This window comes from Theobroma cacao, chromosome 2, assembly GCF_000208745.1.
Source record: "Theobroma cacao cultivar B97-61/B2 chromosome 2, Criollo_cocoa_genome_V2, whole genome shotgun sequence".
NCBI classification, from domain to species: Eukaryota; Viridiplantae; Streptophyta; class Magnoliopsida; order Malvales; family Malvaceae; genus Theobroma; species Theobroma cacao.
Genome location: NC_030851.1, coordinates 34,400,131 through 34,422,181, shown reverse-complemented (window position 1 = coordinate 34,422,181; position 22,051 = coordinate 34,400,131). Strand labels below are relative to the sequence as shown.

The window sequence follows — 22,051 nt, the reverse complement described above, 5'->3', positions numbered from 1 at the left end:
CTGGGACTTACTAACAATCTCAATATTTGCATGATTCTGGAAATCATACAAATTCACAGCTTTGACTTCTCTCCCCTATACTTACAAAACTCAAACAAATAATTTGAACTAACTAGCATTGAAGAGAACCCTATCCTAATTGAATTTACACTAGATTTCCTCCAAATAATTTAGTTGTAGAAAACCCAATAGATGCTTAAGTAAAACTTTATTTTACACCATTCCACTTCACATCTTACATTTTGGGCAGCACACTATCCTGTGATGCCCAATACACTCCGACATGTTTAGGGGAAGCAAACGTCTAAATTTTACATCAAACAATAGAATATGTCTTCCTCATAACCAAGGACGAAATAAGTACCATTGTATTGTTCTTAATTCCAATCACATGGTGGAATATAAAGATAAATTCCAATTATTATGGAAACAAGCCAGAATCCAGGGAACAAATATCGCACACAGCTTCCCAACTCAGAGCGGAAAGTGCTGCAAACAGACTCCACTGAGAACCACGTGAGATAATCCTTGAAGCATGGCCTGCCTTGCAACATGCTTGATCAAAGCAAATTCCTCCGGCAACAGAAAGGCCAAAAGAATTTCTCAATCTACAAAACAAAAAGATTACTGTTTGCTTGGGAAGCCTGTTCAAGTTAACGACTCACACTTTCCACCCTACTCTTGACAGCGCATAATTACACAAGGTCATGTCACGCCCAACTTCAGCATTGACCATCCACAAGCGAACACAAATATGTCAACCAAGTGACAATGCCCAACTATAGAAACCACCAAAAAAGATTATTCGTCTTGGACAACACATGCAGCACAAGATTTTTATCTTCTTTTCCCCCTTTTCTCCAAAAATCACCAAACCTTGGCTCAAGAGGACCATATGGCTCACCCAAATTTAAACTGCTAGCAGATTAAAAAGGCAATAACAAAGATAAAACAGTACCATAATCTTTGCATTGCTGCCTGGCTGCCTTGAATTATCACAAACGCAACATCTTAACCACGATTAGAAACCAGAAAATGTGTAAACAATTCAGTCTAGCCATGGAGATTAAGGTTGCCAGTCTGTTGGAGAGCAGGTAAGTTTGATGGGCCAATCATCCCATTCTGCTTCTCCTGGCACTTCACCAGTTGTAGCTTCCAACAATCCGAACAAAGCAACTCCAGACAAAAGGTTTCCTCATACTCACTGTCATTAATGCACCGACCACACTGAACACACCGTGCTATGCAAAGAGTGCATGCCCTGCATAACTGAGCAGCATGCTCTTTCTGCTGACAACCCTCCGCAGGACAATCATAAACAAGCCTCATGTTATGGCATCTTGGGCACATTTCAATATCAATGGCACGATCATCATCACAAGAGAGATAGAAATTTCCTCTGTTATAATGATGCGGCTTGTGCACAATCTGCTGAATCTGGCTGTCCATGCCCAACAGGAACTTCAGCTCCTCAAAATGCTTCGGTGTCACCCCATAGAGCCCAGCAATCCTCAAATGCTTCACCCCTTGTGTGCCCATAGACTTCAAAGCCTTCAGGGTATTCAAAATACCTTCAATACTTAGTCTTGTACATCCAGGTACACTCAGCTACAATGAAGAAGAAAATATTTAGCAGCTTACAGTAGAAAAGAAAGACGTATAATCTAAATATAAAAATGTCAACAAATATATTAAACTAAACCAAAATATTTCATACTTACAGCAACTATACTTAAAAATTATACGCCCATAGTAAACAGAGTCAATCATGAAATTTTCCCAATTAGGTTTTAAAAATGCTTCAAAAGCTTAAACTCGCACAACACCAGCCAAAATATCTGTTTGTTTCTTCCAAACCTTAGGTTTTCCGTGCATTAAAACGACCATCAACATAAATTTCCTAAATATATCGTTGCATTGAAATGCACATCTCTGATGTTAACTTATAGTTAGACTACGTTAGCCAAATAGAAGCTAAAAAGCTTTAATCCAACAACCTTGACATTAACTTTGACAAGTTCAGTTTGATCATATTGATGTTGGTTTATGCAACAGCAGAAGCACCACAAATAACTGCAGTGGACCTACACATGTATGTTGCTCAAGTAGAAAACACACAGGCAAACTACCACATAGTACCTTTCTCACATGCGTCTATAAAGGAAGAAACTATTTCTCGGTTTAATATATTCACAATCAGCGTTGGTACAACAAAACAAAGATCAGAAAGTAGATAGCAACATCACTCTGCCGACACATAAAAAGATTAATTCACATAACATCATGAAAGCATCTTCAGTCTTATATTCAAGCTTATATAATTACTATATATGCAATCATAAGTGCATGAGCAAATACACTTGTAACACGGAAACAATAAAACCCAAGATTCAGAAATCCACATGCAAATCAATGTTTCAAAGCAACAAACTAACCTTTATTAGTTTTGGATTATTTTCAACCACAAGCTTTAGGCCCTCATCAGTAATCCTTTGGCAATCTACCAGGCTCAAGCATTGCAAGCTACCTTGAGCCCTACTAGTTATTTGCAAAAGAACATCATCGGTAATCTTCTCATTCAGTGGCTGATCTATGTGAATACTCCTCCATAAAAGGGGATCATTCTGAACTGTATATCGGAGAGATGTGCAGACCTTTTCAACAGCAAAAAGATCCCGTACACCCAGATAACCAAGGGCCAAAATCAAAGCTTCATGAGGAGCTCCTTCATCTCCATCAGAACAAACCTCGCAATCTTGAAACTCTTCATTTTCCTGATCAACAGAAACCAAATCTTCATTCCCAAAAGCAAAAATGTCCTCTACATTACAAGCTGATCCAAGACCAGCACAACCAGGCACATGCTCTCCTTCCTTCACCTGAGAACACCCACCAAATCCACCAGAAACACTACCTTTACATTCAAACCCCATGCTTCCAGGGAATGTTTGGAACCTCATGGCGTTGTTCCAAATAAAATTCAACCCTGCAAACAACTGATAACTCCCATCACCAGTCCCCACCTCATCTCTCACATAACGGCCATAATCAACTTCCAAATCCTCCAGCCAACCAGTAATCGCAGTGAAAGTAGTGGTGATATCCATTCCAAAAGGATCCGATGGCAAAAGATCAAGAATGTCATTAGAAACAGACTCCTGAGAACCACATCGTTCACCACTCCTATCCCTTCCATAATCAAAGCAATCTTCCACCTCACAGTTCAAATGCCATGATTTCGAAAACCCATCTCCATTCTTCTCTGGAATACCTTCAACAAGGTACCCATTTGCAATCCTCATAGGAGAAACCAGATTATCTTCAGTCAAATGAGCAGGAAAGATCGGCCGATGGGAAAAATTCAACGCCATTGTTCTATATACAACAAATTCTCCAATCTTTCTATCCTCAATATATGTAATAATTTTAACCAGAACCCCTAAAGATCTTTTTTATATGCAAACCCCAAAAATTTCTCTTCTTCCTAATTTTTTTCCTTTTTTTCTTTTTTTGGTTCTTTTGGAGGGTTAGGAGATAAACAAGAACTAAAAAGAAAAAAAATTAAAAAAAGGGCATAAGAAAAAGGGAAATTTTTGAGGAGGATCTAATCTAACAAGACAAAACCCTCGATTTTGATGGCAAACTAAAACAACGCACCAAAAATTTCACAGAGTTTTCCTTGTACTAAGATACCTAAACATCAACTACAATCCCAGAAAGGATAGAACGAAAAACCAAAACGGCCGTAATCTAATCTCCGTATACACAAAAAAGAATCAATTAAATTTCCTAATCTCACTTTTTTATTTTTTTTTTTTGAAGTTTTAAATCCCTCAAAACTAACCTAACCAAGACTAGGGTTTGCGACGAATCAAATAGGTCAAAGAAAAGGATAGATCAAAGAAGAAAACCTGGATTGAGCGATAATCAAATCCACATTAAGATTAAGATTACCACCAAAAAAGAAACTCCTAATTCCACTCCCGCGAAACGCAATCGACAGAGATTATAGCAAAATTCCCTCTTGGCTTCGAAATAAAAACCTCTTCGAGTTCAGGGCCAAAATTGGCAACTTTTTTTTCCTTTTTCTCGGTTTGGTGGTGGTTGGGAGACTGGGAAACTCGATCCGATACAGACAAGAAGGAAGAGGCCTTCTTGTTTTTTTTTTTATTATTATTTTCCTGTCGAGAGCGAGAAAACGCGAGAGAGAAAATAGAAATGAAAAGAGACAGAAAAAGAGAAATGTTTTTGTTGGGAGAAGAGGGCGGAAACGGGTGACGGTGAAATCGGTCCTATATTAGAAGAGTTGATGAAACGGTAAATGGACACGTGTCAGATGCGGTAAAAAAATTTGAGAAAATTTTATTTATTTACTGCTGCTTCTTCGCAGCGAGTTGTGGCGGGTGTGGGAGAGGGAATCCTCATGTCACGCTCTTTGCCTTACCTCCCTAATCTCGCTCGCTCTCTCTCGATTTCCTTAGAGTACTACAAGTACTATTTCGATAAAAGTGGATGAGCGTTTTCTGAGCGTTGGATTTTAATCGGGCGGTCGAGAAGAAAGCTTGTCGATAAGATGGGCTGTGATTGGTGGAGAGGGCTACGTGTCTTCGAAGTTTGTATGACTGACGGGTCAGTGATTGGATTTGGGATCTCCGCACCCGGACCCACTACCAGCCGCGTGGATTTGGACTTTATTGTTGTTTGGGATTGGGATCCGAACCCCTTCTTTCCACAGGGACAAGGACACAAGGTTTCCTTTCGGATCTTTCGTTTGGTAAAATTTTTATGCTGGTTAAATAATTAAAAATAATACATTTAAAAATTGAATAATTATTTATTCGACTTTTATATAATTTTATTAATTAGGTTGAGATCACTTAATTTATGGGATCAAACTCAACAATTAATTTTAAATATAAGTATAAATAAACAAATTATTATTATTATATTAAAATTATGGAAAATTTTGCTTACTTGTATTTGGGTCACCACTTGCGTTATGGGGAACTCTCTCAACTCAAAATCAAAATGAGTTGGGATTTTTTTTTTTTCTGTTTTTTATCCTAAAACATCAAAATTTTCTCATTCAAAAATAGTAATAAACTAGTAATGATCGTTTCTTTCCTAACTATTGTTCTTGTTTTCACTTTACGTGGTCAAACCTTTTCCATTCTTCATATTGTTTAATATTAAGTTATTAATCAAATTCTCAAAGAGTTTTTAAATATATCTCAACATTTTAAAGTCAATAAAATATATATATATATATGTATATATTGTCAATAATAAAATCTTGATTCTAAGATATTAAACCGAGTTTTTGAAAACAAGGCGACTAGAATCATGACAAGAAAAGTGCGGGAGCTAAGTATTTATGACGTGAAATAAAATAACACTATCATTGGCAAAAGTCAAATTATCATATCCTTGGTGAGGAAGTGCGTGGCCGTCACGGTTTTAAGGTAGGAAAAATTTAGAATATGAAAATGGGTCAAGATCAAGAAAAACCCACCTTGGCTTATTGATTTCCAACGTTGGAATAGGAGAATCCCCCGTAACTTGCAGCCATGAATAAACCTCCTGTCCAAGGAAATCTCAAAGAAATTCTTGAAGCCAAAGCTTAGAACATCATTGAGATTGTCCAGACCAAGCTCCTTCACCCGACCGCAGGAGTAGTCCCCCATCACTTTTCCCTCTTCCCCAAGCCAAAGTACCTGATTCCTTCTCAGAGAAGGTCACCGACAAAGTTACCAGAGGCCTATACAAATATAGTAGCTTCGGCTTTGGGGAAGCTAATCCAAACTCAACGTTTGGGTGACTTGTCAAGGAAGCCAGACAACTAGAAAAATTGGAAAGTGCAAGATCGATCCATGCATCCCGCACCCTGAGAGGCAAAGACACTGATCTAAACAATAATGTGTGAACCTTACCTCCATCCAACTCCAGCATTACGTGCTGACAATACATCAGTTGCCTCAACCTTATTTTGCATAGAAACAATAATCTTGTTAACTGTCTCCAAAGCTTTTTGAGAAAATGAGGTCATAGCTCACCATCACATAAATGACTGGTGACAAAGGCACAATAAAACATAACAAAATCCAATGAAATTATGAAAGAACTAACTCTCCCTCCAAAACCTTCTCAAGGTTTGATAGGTTCTACATGAAGCCAACATCACCAATTAGTTCAACTATCAGAGATCCATGAAGACCACATAATATTAAATTTGAAACAATTTGAAAATTTCTGACCCCAAAAATGTTGTTTTATCCTAATTAGTTTCTTGACTTCTTTCTTGATGACTTAGATTGAGGTCGGGAAGGCTCGGCATTCTGTGAAACTCCTTTCGAACTAGTAGCTTGGTTTGATTTCAAGTTAGAACTATTAGAATTGGTAGCTGAGGCACTAGCTTCGCTCTTTTCTCTAACTACTGCACCCTGAGAACCTCTCACCTGAGCTGCCCTCTTATCCTTTCTCTTGGGCCTGTAACTTGACCTTTCTCTCTTTGGGAGCCATCTTTCTGGATCTGGTGGAGGACCTGGATTTGCCGGGTCAAACCCTTTCGGATACCTTGGCTTTCTCTTTCTCTTTTTCTTTGATTTCTCCTTAATCTTACCATCCTCTTGAGCTTCAGCAAGCCCACCATGTGGAGCATCTTCAACATGTTTTGCCCCAGAAGTTCTCTCCAAACCATCGACGTCAACCCCATTTAAACCTGGTAATGGCTTCAGTTGCTTCTCATAAGCTTCGGCCTTGTCAACATTCACATGAGCAACAGTAGTTATTAGCCCAACTAATGCCTCTATGCTTCCATGACTTTTCACAAGCTCCTCATACAGAAGGGCGGCATCCTCTTCCTTGCCATGCCTGAGCTTGAAGGAAGCAGCCTCTTGCATTATAACACTGAGCTGGTTGTCCTCAGTCATGGCAGATTTCCACCATTTGATTGCAGAGTCAAGTACAGCAGCAGCACCATTTATATCTCCAGCACGTTCTTTGAGAGCAACAAGAGTGGCAACAGTGGCAGGCATGTGCTGGATATCAGGTACCTTAGCAAGGGATTCAGCTGCAATTTGATGATGGCCAGCAGCAGCAGCAACTTGTGCCCTTGCTAAGAAAATAATCTTTGATTTTTCAGGGAATTTCTCAGCAAACTGACCCAACATTTCTTCTGCTTTCCCTGCCTTGTTTTCTCTCACCAAGACAGCAGCTTGAAGCAGTACTGGCATCACACTGTCAGGAAACAGCTGTGGCAAAAAAGCAACAAGTTCCCGAGCCTGTAGAATTTCAACAACAAATAGAAGAAATAGGGAGAACAGGAAAATTCATTAGCTGGCAGTCTTTGTTTTTTTTTTTGAAATTTAAAAAAAAAAAAGAGGGCTGAAAAACAATGCAGATCAAAAGTGAGAAATGCAGAATCCCAAAATTGAAAAACCTGATCCATCTTATTTGCATGAATAAGTAGAAGAACCCGATTCGCATAAATTGTCTCCTTTTGTTTTGGTGAAAGCTTCAAGTCAATTGCATGCGCAAGCTGAAACTTCTGTGAGTCTTTCTCTTTAAGCCAATCAAGTTTCCTTAAGCTATCAGATATGTCTTTGGGACCTTTCATTGCAATAAGGTTGTTCACTGCCACTGCAAGAGATGGCTCATCTGCCAAATTTCGGTTTACAATGTCTGTATAAGCTCCAACAGCCTCTTGTGTGTGACCAAGAAGCTGATAAAGCAAGCTGATTCACATTAGTGGTTGTGTTACCTCTCTTCACAGAAAAGAGAGAAAGGAAGGGGAGAATATGAGGAAAATGCTTGCAGAATGTTGTTGTTTTACCTGCTGGACATAAGCTAATTGGACAGCTATAGGAGCTAGTTCAATCTCTATATCATCATCAGCAAGGTTCTCTTCTGTAAGTGTTTCCTGACCAATTCTGACAAAAAAAAAAAAAAACAGATGAAACAAAGAAAAAGCATGCATTTCAGCATTTGATGTCAGTAAATTTATAATACTCAACTATCTGGATACATCTAATTACCCCAGTGCATAAGCTAAGCAACAGAATATCTTATATCAAAATAAAAATAATTAATTGCCCAAAACACAAATATAGACAGACTGGCAAGATCAAAAACAATTTGAAAAATATGTAACTTGAAGAAATTCTTGATTAGCACGTTAAAATTAGAAGCTATACAAAGCCTTCACTAGAAAATAAATATCGGTGCCTACGAGAACAAACCTCCACAATCATACTAAAAATATCAATTCTCTCAAAATCCAGTGCACTAGACTGGAAAGTTGACTCTAAGATGAAACTAACACAACTTTGATTATGATAGTTTTTTTTGCTCAATACTCTTCTTATGATATGAGTTCAACTTTCAACTTCACTTTTGAACATTACCTCTCTCTCCATCTGAAAAGGGATTGATTGAACATAATCATCTGAAAGCTGATTTAATATCTACACTTCTTTTGACATAAATTTTCTCAGGCATTTTATTTAATGCTTCAAGAAAAGAAAGCGGTGCCTGTTTTAAAATTATGCCAGATAGAAATGCATAGGATTGGCCAAAAAAACCTATATTGAAAAATAAGTGAAATTATCCAAAAACCAATCAAAACACAAATGCAGGCAGCTAGCATGTTTAAACTATAATGGTAAAATTCCTAGATACAGAAGGCCCACCAACATATGCTTGATACTTTTCTCGCTTTCTCTGAAGACACTATTACAACATGATACTAGCCCAAAACATAAGCAATCCTCGGATCTACTAATAACATTAAACATTAACCATTCCATCAACAACTACTGAGTGACACTATTACAACATGATACTAGCCCAAAACATAAGCAATCCTCGGATCTACTAATAACATTAAACATTAACCATTCCATCAACAACTACTGAGTAACAAGAAAATCTTTTCATCACAATGAACATCCAAACAAAAATTACTGCAATACCTTCGTGCAGTGAGCAAGAGTTGCTCCGCATCCTTGTGCTTATTTCCTTCAATTAAAGAACAAGCAATATTATATGCCAACTCAAAGCTGCTAGTTGCCTTAACCTTAAGTGTGTCCAAAGTTCCCTGAACTTCAGAAACTCTCCCAGCCGAAATCAAACCAGCAAGCAAATTTATTTCCAAGGAATCAATCTTTGCTCTTTGAAGATTCCGACAGATATCAACACAAGCATCCATTTTTCCTAAACGATATAGAATCTGAGCTTCTAACAACATACTCGAATGAGTCTTATCTTGTTTCTCCAAAAATACCAAAGCTTCATCCAACTTGTTTTGTCTGTATAGGCAATATGCCTATTTAGAGATACCAATATAAAAAAGAACATCAATACAAATAAGCAAATAAATTTTGTGATACTTATGCAGCCAGGATATGGTGATAAATTATTGATCAAATAATATTAAATATCAGAAAAGCAAACATGAGGTGCAAGAGTGAAACATGAAAAAACAGGTCAAGTTGTATACTTGTACACACTACGTGTAAACCATCAAAAAGAAGAAAAAAGAGGCAATGGAAGAATAAGATAAATAATCAAGAACTCAAACTACCAATCATGATGACTTGTCTTCCCAAATCATTCTACTGAATAATACATCAACCAAAGCAAATACAATTAACTTAATCTCCGTATGGTTGTTGTTTTTACTACTTGTTTTTTACTATTTAAGATTTGCTTTCTCATGATTTGCTAATTATGATTAAAAATGTGCATAGAACTAAAAAGTGATACACATTAATACATAACTGTTTCGTATAAAATTAAAATCCTATATTTTTCTATTTCGTTTTTTATTATTAAAGACTATCATTTGCTTCTGTATCCAAATGCGAGTAACACAAGCAACAATCAGACTGTAGCTTAATAAGTTTGAATCGGTAGCGGCATTCAAGTAAACTAATCCGATTAATTTACGCAATGCAGTGAAAGCGAGCCACTCACTAATCGCACAATATTGAAACTAAGAACAGGAAAACAACACAAGGAAAATTGAACTGCAGGAATTGACAGACCTTGTAGAAACTGAAATCGAAAGAAACCTTCTGAGCAGACTGAATTGCTGAGAGAGCCTCCTCAATGTTGTCGCCTTTTATCAACGCCACAACTTTGCACCGAATGGCGTCCTCATCTCCCGGCGCAACTGACAGAACTGCGTAAATTTAAAAATATAATAATAAATTTCAATTACTCAGATGTGATTAATTTTGAAAACGCATAAAATTATGGATAAAACGGACCTTGATTTGCAACTTTGACCGCTTGTGTGAATTCTGATCGTTGGATGTGTCTGTTGAGAGAAGTGAAGAGATCTTCGATTGGGGGAGGAGGCTGCGACGGCGATGGAGCCGCTTTTGGCTTCTCTTTGGGCTTCGGAGCCATGGTTTTCCTCGAACGGAGAAATCAGATTTTCTTTCTTTCTTTCTTTTTTTTTTCTGGGTTCCCAAACGGATCAAAGAAAATGATAAACTGAGATTTTTGAGGGTTTTGACGGTCTTTCCAGCTCTTCGGTTTTCACTTGTTTTTGCTCCTTGGTGGCGTATTCTCCTTTCAAATGGGCCTCGAGCCCCGTGAGATGCACAGCCTAAGAGGGACTCAACCTGTTGTGAACTATATGGGCCTGGAGCAACCGCACGATCATGCCCATATCATGGGAATTGCAGAGTTATCCGTGTGCGGGGCCGCATCTTAGAAAGCTAAGTCGACACCTGCCTATGTAGATAATATTTTTTTAGATCAAAATACCTACTAAGTTTTTATATTAATGTATTTTATTTAATTTGAGCTATATACTCAAAATCAAAACAATTCAATCCCTTAATTTTAAAAATTATTTCAATTTAATCTTTTTTTTCATAATGATATTTAATTTTACAATTAAAAGATGACGTCAATGCTAACGTGATATATTTTGATGGCGTGGCAATGTCATAATGATGTGGTATGCCACATGGTACTAACGTGATGATATTGTAGTACCACGTGATACTAATATGATTATATAGCATTGACAAGCTGACGTGTAAGTACCATGTGGAAGATAAAAATTTTTCAAAAATATTGTACTAGGTCATAGGAATTAAATTGAATAAAAATATATAATATATGGATTAAATTAAACAAAATTGAGATATTGAGAGATTAAATTAAAAAATATTTTAAAAAATATAAATATTTAAGTAAATGATAGATATACTTATTAATAAGCCAAGCATTTAAATGTAAAATATTTATGGTGTTAAAAAAATATATATAAATATTTTCTTACTTGATTATTTGATTCTATAATAGAGACATTAATTTATCTTCTTTGCAAAAATTAAGTTCGAATTCTCCTTCTATAAAAAAAAATTTAAAAAAATTCATACCTAAAGCTAAATTTAGATTAATAACTTGCATAATGTTGGAATAAAATAATTTAAAAAAACTAAATAAATTCTTTTTTTTCTTTTATTTAGAATAGTATAAAAATTTGAAATTTATTTGACTTAATTTTTAACTAGAGCTAAACTTAAATTAACATAATAAGTTGATTTAGTTTTTTTTTTTTAAAATGAAGTAGGGAGATATGAAGTTAACGATGATTATAAAAATAATTCTTCATTTTAACTTGCTTAATTTGGACATGACAAACTTCTTATTTTATCCATAGAATTTGAGCCATTCCATCCCTTCAATTTTTTATTTATTTTTTATGTTTTTATTTTGTTTAATTTTCATGTTATATTTTTTAGATTAAAATTTTCTGGATTAAAGACTACATTTATGGTTGATAAAGTTAAATATAATTGTAAATATTTATATTATTTTATTTTGTATTTACAAATTTTTGGTACATTCGAATTAGTAATTTAAATTTAAATTTAGCAGAATTTGATTGTGGCATTTGAACTTAAATAAAATCATTTTATAAGAAACTTTAAATAAATTTAAATAAAAGGTAATTTTGCTAAAGGTTGAATACACTACAAAAAACCAGATTTTTTCCAACAGATTTTCAATGAAAATTTATTTTGACTTTTTTCGACGGATTACCAATAGATTTTCAATGGAAAAATTCCAACAAAATTTTTCGTTGGAAATCCATCGAAGATTTTTTTGGCGCAAAAAAAAATTACTCTTTTCAAATTTTTCAACAGAATTTCCAATAGGTTTCCGTTGGAATTTTCCTATGAAAAATTATTCGTTCGAAATCCATCAGAAAGTTTAAAGCGCCAAAAAATTTAAAGCCTGTTAAAGTTTCTAATGGAATTTTTCATTGGAAAAAGCTATTATCAACGAATATTCTGTTGAAAAATTCTGTCGATAATACTATTTTTAAATTTTTTTATATAAAATATATTAAGAATTTTATAAATTTTATTAATCTTTTATAAAAAAAATATATTAATAAAAGCAAATATATACATACTGATGTTTATAATATTAAAAATTTAAATATGTTTTCCTTTACTTATTTCTTTATATTTTTGAAAACTTTATTGGATCATAAATTACAAATTAATAGTTCTAAATTCATTAATTTTATTAAATTAAAGAGTATATAAAAAGAATATAATAATTTTTTTAATTTTATAAAAATAGATGATAAGATCTAATAATAAATTAAACAAAAAGTAATAATGCTTTATGTACACAGTAATATTAGTTAATATAAATTAAGAAGATAGATATATAATAATCTTATTAATATAATATATTTAAAATATATTAGTTTATTTTATGTGTGCATACAAATTAGAATTATAGCTATGGAATATATATATATATATATATATATATATATATATATATATATGTATGTAATATCTATCAGAAAATCAGACAACTGCGATGGAAAATTTTCTGTCACTATATTTCTGTTGCAAATAATGACTTATAGTGATAGAATTGTGATAACTTTGTAATAGAAATATTGACAATTTGTTTTTGAGAATTTGTAACAGATTTAGTGAGAGTTTCTGACAAAATTGTGACGGTATTTTAAATTTGTCACTAAATCCATTACAATTAATTGGGGAGCGAAATTTTATCTTGGTGCCAAAAATTAGTGACTAAATCCTGTGACAGAAACTGTTACAATATTAAAATTCCTTGTTTAGTGACAAAATTAGCGATAGAATTGTGACAAAAATTTAATTCGTGCAATCTGAGTAAATAACATGTGACCAATGTAAATATAGTTACAAATTATTATGACAAAATAATTTGTCACATGGATTAGTTTAATTTAATATTATATTTTTGTGACAAAAATAATGACGGATTTATGACATAATTTGGAGAGAAAAAGAGGTGCTTTGCTAAATTAAAAATAAAATTGGTCGTTACAAATTTGTCACTAAAAATCTATCACAAAGGTTATTTTCAATGTTATTTATATAATTAAACAAAAAATTAAATACTTTCGTTTGGATAAAATAAAAATATTATGTTTTATTTTTTGTGTATAATATATACTTGAGTCTTTATAAGTATTTAAAATTGATAATATATATATATGTAAACTTGTATTAATTACTATAAAATTCCATGTAATTATATATTTAAAGTGATATAAATTATATGTTAATATTAATATATGATATTAAACATGACTTACATATTAATATGCTATGTATATCTCTGTTGGAATTTTGAATATGGTCATAATTATCTAACTACTGCTAATTAACAATGTTAAGCAAGCATAAATTTTGGTGCAAATATATATATATATATTCTTATAAGCAACCATGGGCCATGGCGAAATATCTAACACAATAAATATTAGTTTTTCCATATTCTAATTTTTTAGTTTACAATGAATAAAGAATGAATATGAAAATTTTTATATTTTTATAATATTTATAGATGTTTACTGTGAAAGTATTTGTAATTTAAAATAAGTTTAATAAAATGAATATAAACATTTGTTTTCTCATTTTCTTATTAATATTAGTAAAACAACGTGTCAAGGGAGCTTCTGGAACAGTAATTTTATTTAGTAATTTCTCATTTTATCAAAGAAAATTTTCAATCCTTTGTAAATCATAAATTGAAACCTACTTAACTTGAAAGTTTAAATAAATTTTAATTTTAATTTAATAAATTATTCGACATTTCAACTATTAATGCTTTCTCAGATTGACATACATGTTAGGTTTATATCCTTTTGCTCTAATTCCTTTCCACTATATAAAATTAATATATTACTTCTACTTATTGATGTATAAGTAGTTAATATTTTACAAAATAATTAATTTAGTTAATAATTAATTAATTATTATATAAGGACTAAAATAATATCAGTTTTGTTTATAATTTAATAATATTAAATATATTATATTATACATTAATGTCAAATATATTATGAATATCTAAAGATATTATTTATTTTTATAATGTTTATAGTTTATATAATAAACTTTAATATAAATATATTACATATAATATAATATAAATATATTAAAGTTTATTATTATTAAGAATTACTCATTTGTTAATAAAATAAAAAAATTTAAACTTTATTTAATTTATGTAAAATGAAATTAAACTTTAAATCAATACTAATCCCTAACCCTAACTCATGAGGTTCACTTTACCAAATTTCATTTCTACAACTTCCTTGCCACTTGCCCCTTGCCCCTTGCTGCCACAGCTGAAACTTCATTTCGCTACTAAAAAGACCAAAGTTCTCTACTTTGTTCTTCTTTCTTCTAGTAACTCTCTAAACTCTTCACTGGTTCCGATCTTACAATTGTAGAGCTTAAGGTTTTTTTTCTTCTTGTTCTCTCTCTCCCCCTGGTTCTTACTCTTTCTCTCTTTATTTTTTCCTTATTTGTTGTTGTTAGATCTAGATCTGTTTGAGCAGATTTAATTTCAACTGGTGGATTTATTTTCGCTTACTACTTGCTAAAGTTCTTGATGAGTTCGGCTTGGATTAATGAAGAAAGAGTTCAGTAGCTTTTTCCTTTCTTTTATGGTCGAAGACATTATTTATTCTGTAAAAAAAGTACATATTTGATTGGTTTTTCTTACACTCAAAATCTGAAATAGGCGAAACAGAGACATTCAGGGCTCTTGTTCATGACAATGCACAAAAGTAGATTAACAACGGATTATTTTTCATGGCCCAAAAGTATTGCCAGATCAGACATGTCATCATCTTCTTTTTCATAGACAATTCTTGAGACTTGAGAGTCAAAACTCAAAAGTAGATTACTGAGGGTTTCAACTACTAAACACAAACGTGAACTGCTGTAACCTCTATTTTCTTTGACAGGCAATGGAAACATGCCAATATCTTCCTAGTGTGCTACTCTTTTTAAGCATGTCAACAAGCTCATGCTTCATGATCCCCACTGTCATAGTTTTAGAATCCCAACCATGCAAGAATTATTGATACTTGAGTAACCAATTGGTCATGGAAAAAACATATAGATAGCAAAAAAGAGATTCTATTACTGTGAATCCATTTGGACAACAAATGTTTGAAAGGGTTCAAGTAGTTAAATGGACAGCATTAATTGGATTTATTTTTTGGACAGTGACATGATGCATGGATTTGTGGTTTGCAAAATTTGGATAGTAACTGCGTGTCTAATTTACTATTTTAATATCCAATTTTCTTTAATTGGATATTTTTATTTTTTAGTGGTTGTTTTTATGTACTTTTTAGTATTTCTTGTAATCAGAAACACTACAAAAATTCATGTGTGCGGTTTTCAACGAAAATTTTCGTTGAAAATAGTCTTTTTTTCGTTGAAAATGTTTATATCCAATGAAAAAGTCCGTTGGAAATTCCGTCGGTATAAGCCTTGTGAGTAATACTTTCCGTTGAAAATCCGTTAGAAATTTAAATTTTTGTCCCTTTTTTTAAGAAATTCCGTTGGAAATAGATTTCCAACGGAAAATTCGGTTGGCATTTCCAACGGAAATTTCCGTTGGAAAACTATTAACAACGGAATTTTTCGTTGGTAATATTTTGACCTATTATTTTTATAATAAATTTTCAGAAAAAATTACCATATTTGTTTCCGATACTAAATTTAATTCCGCATTCAACTCTAAAATATATAAAAGAAAAACACATTACAAAATTAAGATTCAAGTCCTAACATCTAATTAGAAATTATCCTTAACACACAATATATAATATAATTTGATACATATGAATATTAAACATAACATCCTTAAAAAGTATCCAAGTGTTTGCTCTGAAAATTATACATCATGTGAGGGAATTTTTTTTCTTACTTGTCAAGTCTTGAAGATCCCGCATCGCCAAGGGTTGAACGCGCATTACTCATGAACATGGTTTCCATACGTGCCATAAATTCACTCATGCCTTCTGCCATCACATTTCTCATTTCTTCACGTATTTCCTCACGTATCTTATTCAAATTTTGTGCAAGATTTTTAACTTTTTCTTCCAATGCATTTGCGAGACTGTTAAAGTTTGAGTTGATAGGGCCACACGCAGACTCAGATGTTGGTACATTGGATTGTGTTCTAGTGAGTAAAGTTGTCGCAGGGACACGAGTGCCAAACCCATACACGTGAGTACATGTAGTCTCCTTCCCTCCAATTGCTTCAGTCCAAGCATGTGGATCGAATTCCGGCTAAGAAGATGACTCATCGCCATACTTCTGCGATAGTACAAAATTATACATTTCCTGCATAAAAACCATCATTAATGATTAATATTGAAGTAGAACATCAACTTAGAAGAAATAGTCAAAATTAATGAATTTTTACTTACACTCGTAGACTTGGACTTGTTATCAATAAAATCACCATGATCCCCTAAGCGCTTATGAGTATGGTTGAAAACTTCCAAGAAAGTAACATCTCGTTTCAGCTCAATTGCCTGAATTTATTAACAATTATATTTAGTCAATATATATATATATATATATATATATATATATATATCCTGATATATATAACATGTATAGCAAAACCAAAATCCAACTTTGGGTGAACAATTTAAATGAAATTCATGGGAAAACATACATATTAATTCTGAGTAACATTAATTCATACCATCCCTTTTGCATGAACCACAAATGGAATTGAACCGCTAGTGTGCTTTGGAATGCTTCCTTCTTTTGGCGTTAAACGATTTTGCCTTGCTTTTCGTAATTTGTTTTGCCACTCTTCTGTACCCCATACTGTATCGATCAGGGTGTCCCATATTTCATTTGTGATCCATCCCTCGACATGCCTCTGCATTCTGTAATGTTGTTAGTTTTGGCTTCAGTCATTGCTTTATGCCTTTCTTCTGAAAACATGTCTCTTAATCGATCGGAACAAATTTTTTTCCATATGCGTCGAACTAAAACATCTTTATTTGCAGACCAAACACACTTTTCCTACAACATAATGTAATACAATAAGTTAACAAAGTTATACAAATTAATGGAAAAGTGTACGCTTAATAAATATAAAACAAACATAATACCTGAAATTTTCTAAACATTAACTCTTTGATATCATTAAGGACTTTCCTCCATGTCGACCATGGATCATGAAAATGATTTTTGATGATCCTTGTTATTGTAGATGTGACCCCTCTCTCGAAAAAAGTGCTTGTAAAATATTTCAAATAATTGTATATATTAAAATTAAAAAAATTATAAATTGAGTTGAAAAATATAACAAGTTTAACAAGATAACATACCTATCCCCAATAAGAGTTATACGCAGTCTGTCCGATGGATCTACAGGAGTCTATAGTCCTACATTGGGTCCTCTACCTCTTGATCTTGACGATTCCTTATTTGCATTTCCACCTAAATCCATAGATAGGGATCTTGTAATATCATGTGTAGATGTCTCATTTTCTACTTGCTCTGCAAATACATCGTACAAAGACTGTGTCTCAAATGGCGCATCAATATTCTCCTATTGCACCTGTTGTGGAATGGATATATCATCACACACTTGGGAACTTGTAAGCACAGCCATACTCCCTGTTGCATATGAAGACCTAGGTCTCGATTTTGATTGCTTCCCTTTAACCATCGTTCCTGCAATATTGTGTTGTTAAAATCCCATTAGCAATTATTATCAATATGATTATTATTATTATAACAGAATAAAAAACATCAATTCATAGCAATGACACATATAATTCTTAATTATTAGAAGCAAAGTAGCAATTATATATTAACTAATTTCAACATTTAAATCTTGATTTTAACTCAAACGTTCTAATTTTACATCATGTCAAAATACTTTAATATTATAAAATTTAAGTTCAACAATACTGTAAAAAGAAAATATTAAACCAATATCATACGTGCCTACAATCATCATTCACTTCCTTAATAATCAAACTCATGTTATGCATTATTATCACTATCATCATTATAAGTTTCACAATCGTCGTGCTCCACATGATCTTCATCTTCATCTTTATCTTCATCTTCTTCTTCATAGTCATATTCATCTTCATCTTCATCATCATTTTCATTATCTTCTCCTTCCATGTCGTATTCTTCATCTTCATCTTTATCGATATCATCTTCTTCATCCTCAATCGATAGATTAACCTCTTCATAATCACCACTCACTAACTCTGTTAAATCAACTTCCTCTGATTGAGTACTAGTAATTGAATTAGACACATCTTCTTGGTATACTCCTTCATTCAAATCACTTTCATTTTCTCTATCACCACTAATAGGAATTTGAAATCTACTCTTAGCTTTTGTTTTAAATACTGCCCACTAATCACGTCGATCTCTTCTTCTTGATGGATAACTACTATAATAAACTTGGTGAGCTTGGGCAACTAAAACAAATGGTTCATTACTTGCCAGTATTGAGTTGTAATTGACATCAACAAGACCATGCAGTCGATCTACCTTTATTCCTTTTTCAGTATCAAACCAATGACACTTGAATAGAACAACTCTATTCCCTACACCAAAATACTCTAACTTGATTATATCCACTAAGATGCCATAAAAGTCACGCTCATGATCATTGTAAAAACTCCCTTTTATGCAAACCCCACTATTCATTATCTTACGATTTTGGCCGTAATCTAAGGTGTGAAACTTGAAACCATTTACAAAATATCCACTGTAACATGTTATCATACGTCTGGGACCATAAGAGATTTCAATTATATGTTGGTCTATTTCCTCATTATGCTTTGCAACCTACAAACATGAGATACAAGAGAATAAAATAATAAATTACATAATAAAAAAGAAAATGATTAATAAAAAGTTCACTTCTATGTTAAGGAGACTTACATAATTTTTAAACCATTTAACGAATCTCGCATCACGTACTTTCTCCAATTCCTCTTTCGAAATTTCCACAACATCTCCCTTCACAATTTCATCAAATATCCTATCATAATATCCATGACTACATGATTAACTTCAATCTTATTATAGGGTATTAACAAGTTAAAAAAGTAATGGTACTTACTTTATATATGGTAGCATCTCTTCACAATTCATTAAAACATATAACTCAGCAACATAAAACTCATCCTCATCTAAAAATCAACATTTATCACATGAACCAAAAGCTCGCCCCGGGTGAGTGAAAATTGAAAGACGACCTATAGAGTCCACCTCTCCCCCATCATCATTACGTGGCACTCGATTTACTCTTGTTCGCACAGCAGGTTCAAAATACCATGAGCAGAATGAGGAAACTTCCTCGATAACATAAGCCTCATATATAGATCCTTCAACAAAGGCACGATTTTTTACTTTCTTCTTCAACTGTTGCAAAAACCTAACAACCACAATATTCATCAATCTTACGATGTACTTTTAACTCTTCAAAATAAATATATGAAAACAAATAACAATTATTTTACCTCTCAAATGGATGCATCCATCGATACTGGACGGGTCCACCAACCTTGACCTCGTAAGGTAAATGAATCGACAAATGCTCCATCAAGTCAAAGAAACCCGGAGGAAATATCTTCTCTAGTTTGCATATAGTTTCACATATTTTTCCTTGCAACGTTTCCATATGATCAATACATATTTCAGTTACGCACAAATCCCTAAAAAATTGAGATATCTCAGTAATTGCATCCCAAATTGTTTGAGGCAGCATATCACATAATACAATTGGGAGCAATCGTTGCATAAAAACATGACAATCATGACTTTTCATCCCATAAAATTTTTCATCAATCTCATTAACACACCGAGAAATGTTTGATGCAAAACCATTTGGTAATCTCAATTGTTTAACCCAAGCACAGACATTTCTTATTTCCTCCTTATTTAATGTGTACACAGCCTTGGGCTTGTACAGTTTTCTATTATTTTCCACCAATTCCAATTTTGGCCGCTTGCAATACACCTTCAAATCTTGTCGTGCCTTTATGTTGTCCTTTGTCCTTCCTTTAACATCGATCATTGTGTTGAGTATATTCTCAAAAAAATTACGTCCAATATGCATAACATCTAAATTGTGACGAATAAGAAGCATATGCCAATAAGGTAGAGACCAAAATATACTCTTCTTCACCCAATTATGACAAACACCATATCCCGAACTCTTTCACTCACCACATTTTGTTCCAAATGGGAGATGATGAAGCGAATTCAAACGTGTCAATTTTCTTCACCTGATAATCGAGGAAATGGTAAGTCATGTTCAACTCTTTTTTTAATAAATTTGTCTCTCTGCCTCCTAAAAGGATGATTAGCTGGCAAATATTGCCGATGAAAATCAAAGAAACAAGGTTTCCTACCATGTTTCAATATGAAAGATTTAGAATGTTCCATGCAATATGGACATGATAATCGTCCATGTGTACTCCACCCTGACAACATACCATAAGCAGAAAAATCATTAATTGTCCACAATAATGCTGCCCTCATATGAAAATTTTGTTTCCTATATGCATCATAGGTCACAACACCTTGTCTCCATAATAAAGTCAACTCTTTAATCAAAGGCCTCAAGAAAACATCTATATTTTGACTTGGACTTTTTTTACCCGGAATAACCATGTTAAGAAATATGTATCGTTGTTTCATACGTATCCATGGGGGTAAATTATACACACAAAGCATTACTGGCCAAATAGAATAAGGCTTGGCCGTCGATCCAAAAGGGTTGAAACCGTCAGCACATAACCCGAGTCTTACATTTCGAGGTTCCATTGCAAAGAATTCATGTGTACAGTTAAAGTGTTGCCAAGCCTCACCATCAACAGGGTGTCTAAGGAGTCCATCATCACGGTGGTGTTGCGCATGACATGTCATATGTTCAGCAGTTTTACATGACATATAAAGCCTTTGAAGCCTCGGTATAAGTGGCAAGTAACGTAAAATCTTGTAAGGAATTTTCTTCTGCCTTCTTACACTTGAATTCCTTTGTTTATACCGAGGATGTCCACATACCTAACAATGCTCAAATGTAGCAAATCGCTCATAAAATAACATGCAATTGTTTTTGCAAGCATCAATTTTGATATATCCCAAACCAAGCTTTGCTACCTTCTTCTTCATCCTATAAAAGTCGATAGGTAAATTCTCATCAGATGGCAACATATTCTTTATTATCTTCAACAGTAGATCAAAACATGATTCACTCAAATTGTACTCCGCCTTAACATTTAAAAGTTGGGACACAGTTGAAAGTGTTGTGTGCTTAGTGCAACCTACACACAAAGGTTCCTCTGCATTGCTTAACAAAGAGTAAAAGGAAGACACATTTGGATTAGGATCTTTTTCCACAAAGCTCAACTCATTTTCAAAACCATGGTTGAAAGCAACTTCGGGACGCATGGCATCCCTAACCATTCTAGTATATGGATTTTCTATTTCATCTTCATATGTAGGTTCTCGAAAAGCAGCATCTCCCTCAAATCTAAGGGATAGTTCAACTCTAGATCTACTTCTTGATGATTGTCCAACATGATCTTCCCCATGTAAACTCTAAATTATGTAAGCCCTAGTAAAACCACGGTTTAGGATGTGTTCTGTGACTCTATCTTTATCTAAGAACTTGTTGTTACTACATCATGTGCAAGGGTATCTAATTT

At 33.3% G+C, this 22,051-nt stretch overlaps 3 protein-coding genes across 3 annotated transcripts; all 3 read right to left on the bottom strand.

The window, feature by feature from the left end:
• LOC18609684 (F-box protein SKIP14) lies at nt 175-4,261 on the bottom strand. The gene is made up of 2 exons (XM_007044919.2): nt 2,436-4,261; nt 175-1,608 (listed from the first exon to the last, which is right to left on the bottom strand). Exons 1-2 carry the CDS (start codon nt 3,369-3,371, stop codon nt 1,054-1,056), a joined length of 1,491 nt encoding a protein of 496 aa, XP_007044981.2. The 5' UTR covers nt 3,372-4,261; the 3' UTR covers nt 175-1,053.
• On the bottom strand, nt 5,971-10,576 carry LOC18609681 (signal recognition particle subunit SRP72). Its single transcript, XM_018116223.1, has 6 exons — nt 10,269-10,576; nt 10,044-10,180; nt 8,970-9,322; nt 7,832-7,928; nt 7,439-7,720; nt 5,971-7,280 (listed from the first exon to the last, which is right to left on the bottom strand). The coding sequence occupies exons 1-6, from the start codon at nt 10,408-10,410 to the stop codon at nt 6,279-6,281; spliced, it is 2,013 nt and encodes a 670-aa protein (XP_017971712.1). The 5' UTR covers nt 10,411-10,576; the 3' UTR covers nt 5,971-6,278.
• Nucleotides 18,357-21,809, bottom strand: LOC18609682. Its single transcript, XM_018114985.1, has 8 exons — nt 21,504-21,809; nt 20,837-21,407; nt 20,201-20,462; nt 19,859-20,053; nt 19,672-19,773; nt 19,317-19,395; nt 18,830-19,181; nt 18,357-18,658 (listed from the first exon to the last, which is right to left on the bottom strand). The coding sequence occupies exons 1-8, from the start codon at nt 21,807-21,809 to the stop codon at nt 18,357-18,359; spliced, it is 2,169 nt and encodes a 722-aa protein (XP_017970474.1).

Coding starts and splice junctions, on each gene's coding strand:
- LOC18609684 (XM_007044919.2), bottom strand. CDS start 3,371: ATGGCGTTGAATTTTTCCCATCGGCCGATCTTTCCTGCTCATTTGACT. Junction 1,609..2,435: donor ATAATCCAAAACTAATAAAG/GTTAGTTTGTTG, acceptor TCTTCATTGTAG/CTGAGTGTACCTGGATGTAC.
- LOC18609681 (XM_018116223.1), bottom strand. CDS start 10,410: ATGGCTCCGAAGCCCAAAGAGAAGCCAAAAGCGGCTCCATCGCCGTCG. Junction 10,181..10,268: donor GGTCAAAGTTGCAAATCAAG/GTCCGTTTTATC, acceptor AAATTTACGCAG/TTCTGTCAGTTGCGCCGGGA. Junction 7,721..7,831: donor AATTAGCTTATGTCCAGCAG/GTAAAACAACAA, acceptor TTGCTTTATCAG/CTTCTTGGTCACACACAAGA.
- LOC18609682 (XM_018114985.1), bottom strand. CDS start 21,809: ATGGTTAGGGATGCCATGCGTCCCGAAGTTGCTTTCAACCATGGTTTT. Junction 20,463..20,836: donor TAATGATTTTTCTGCTTATG/GTATGTTGTCAG, acceptor GTCACAATTTAG/ATGTTATGCATATTGGACGT. Junction 19,396..19,671: donor GTTTCCTCATTCTGCTCATG/GTATTTTGAACC, acceptor TTAATCATGTAG/TCATGGATATTATGATAGGA.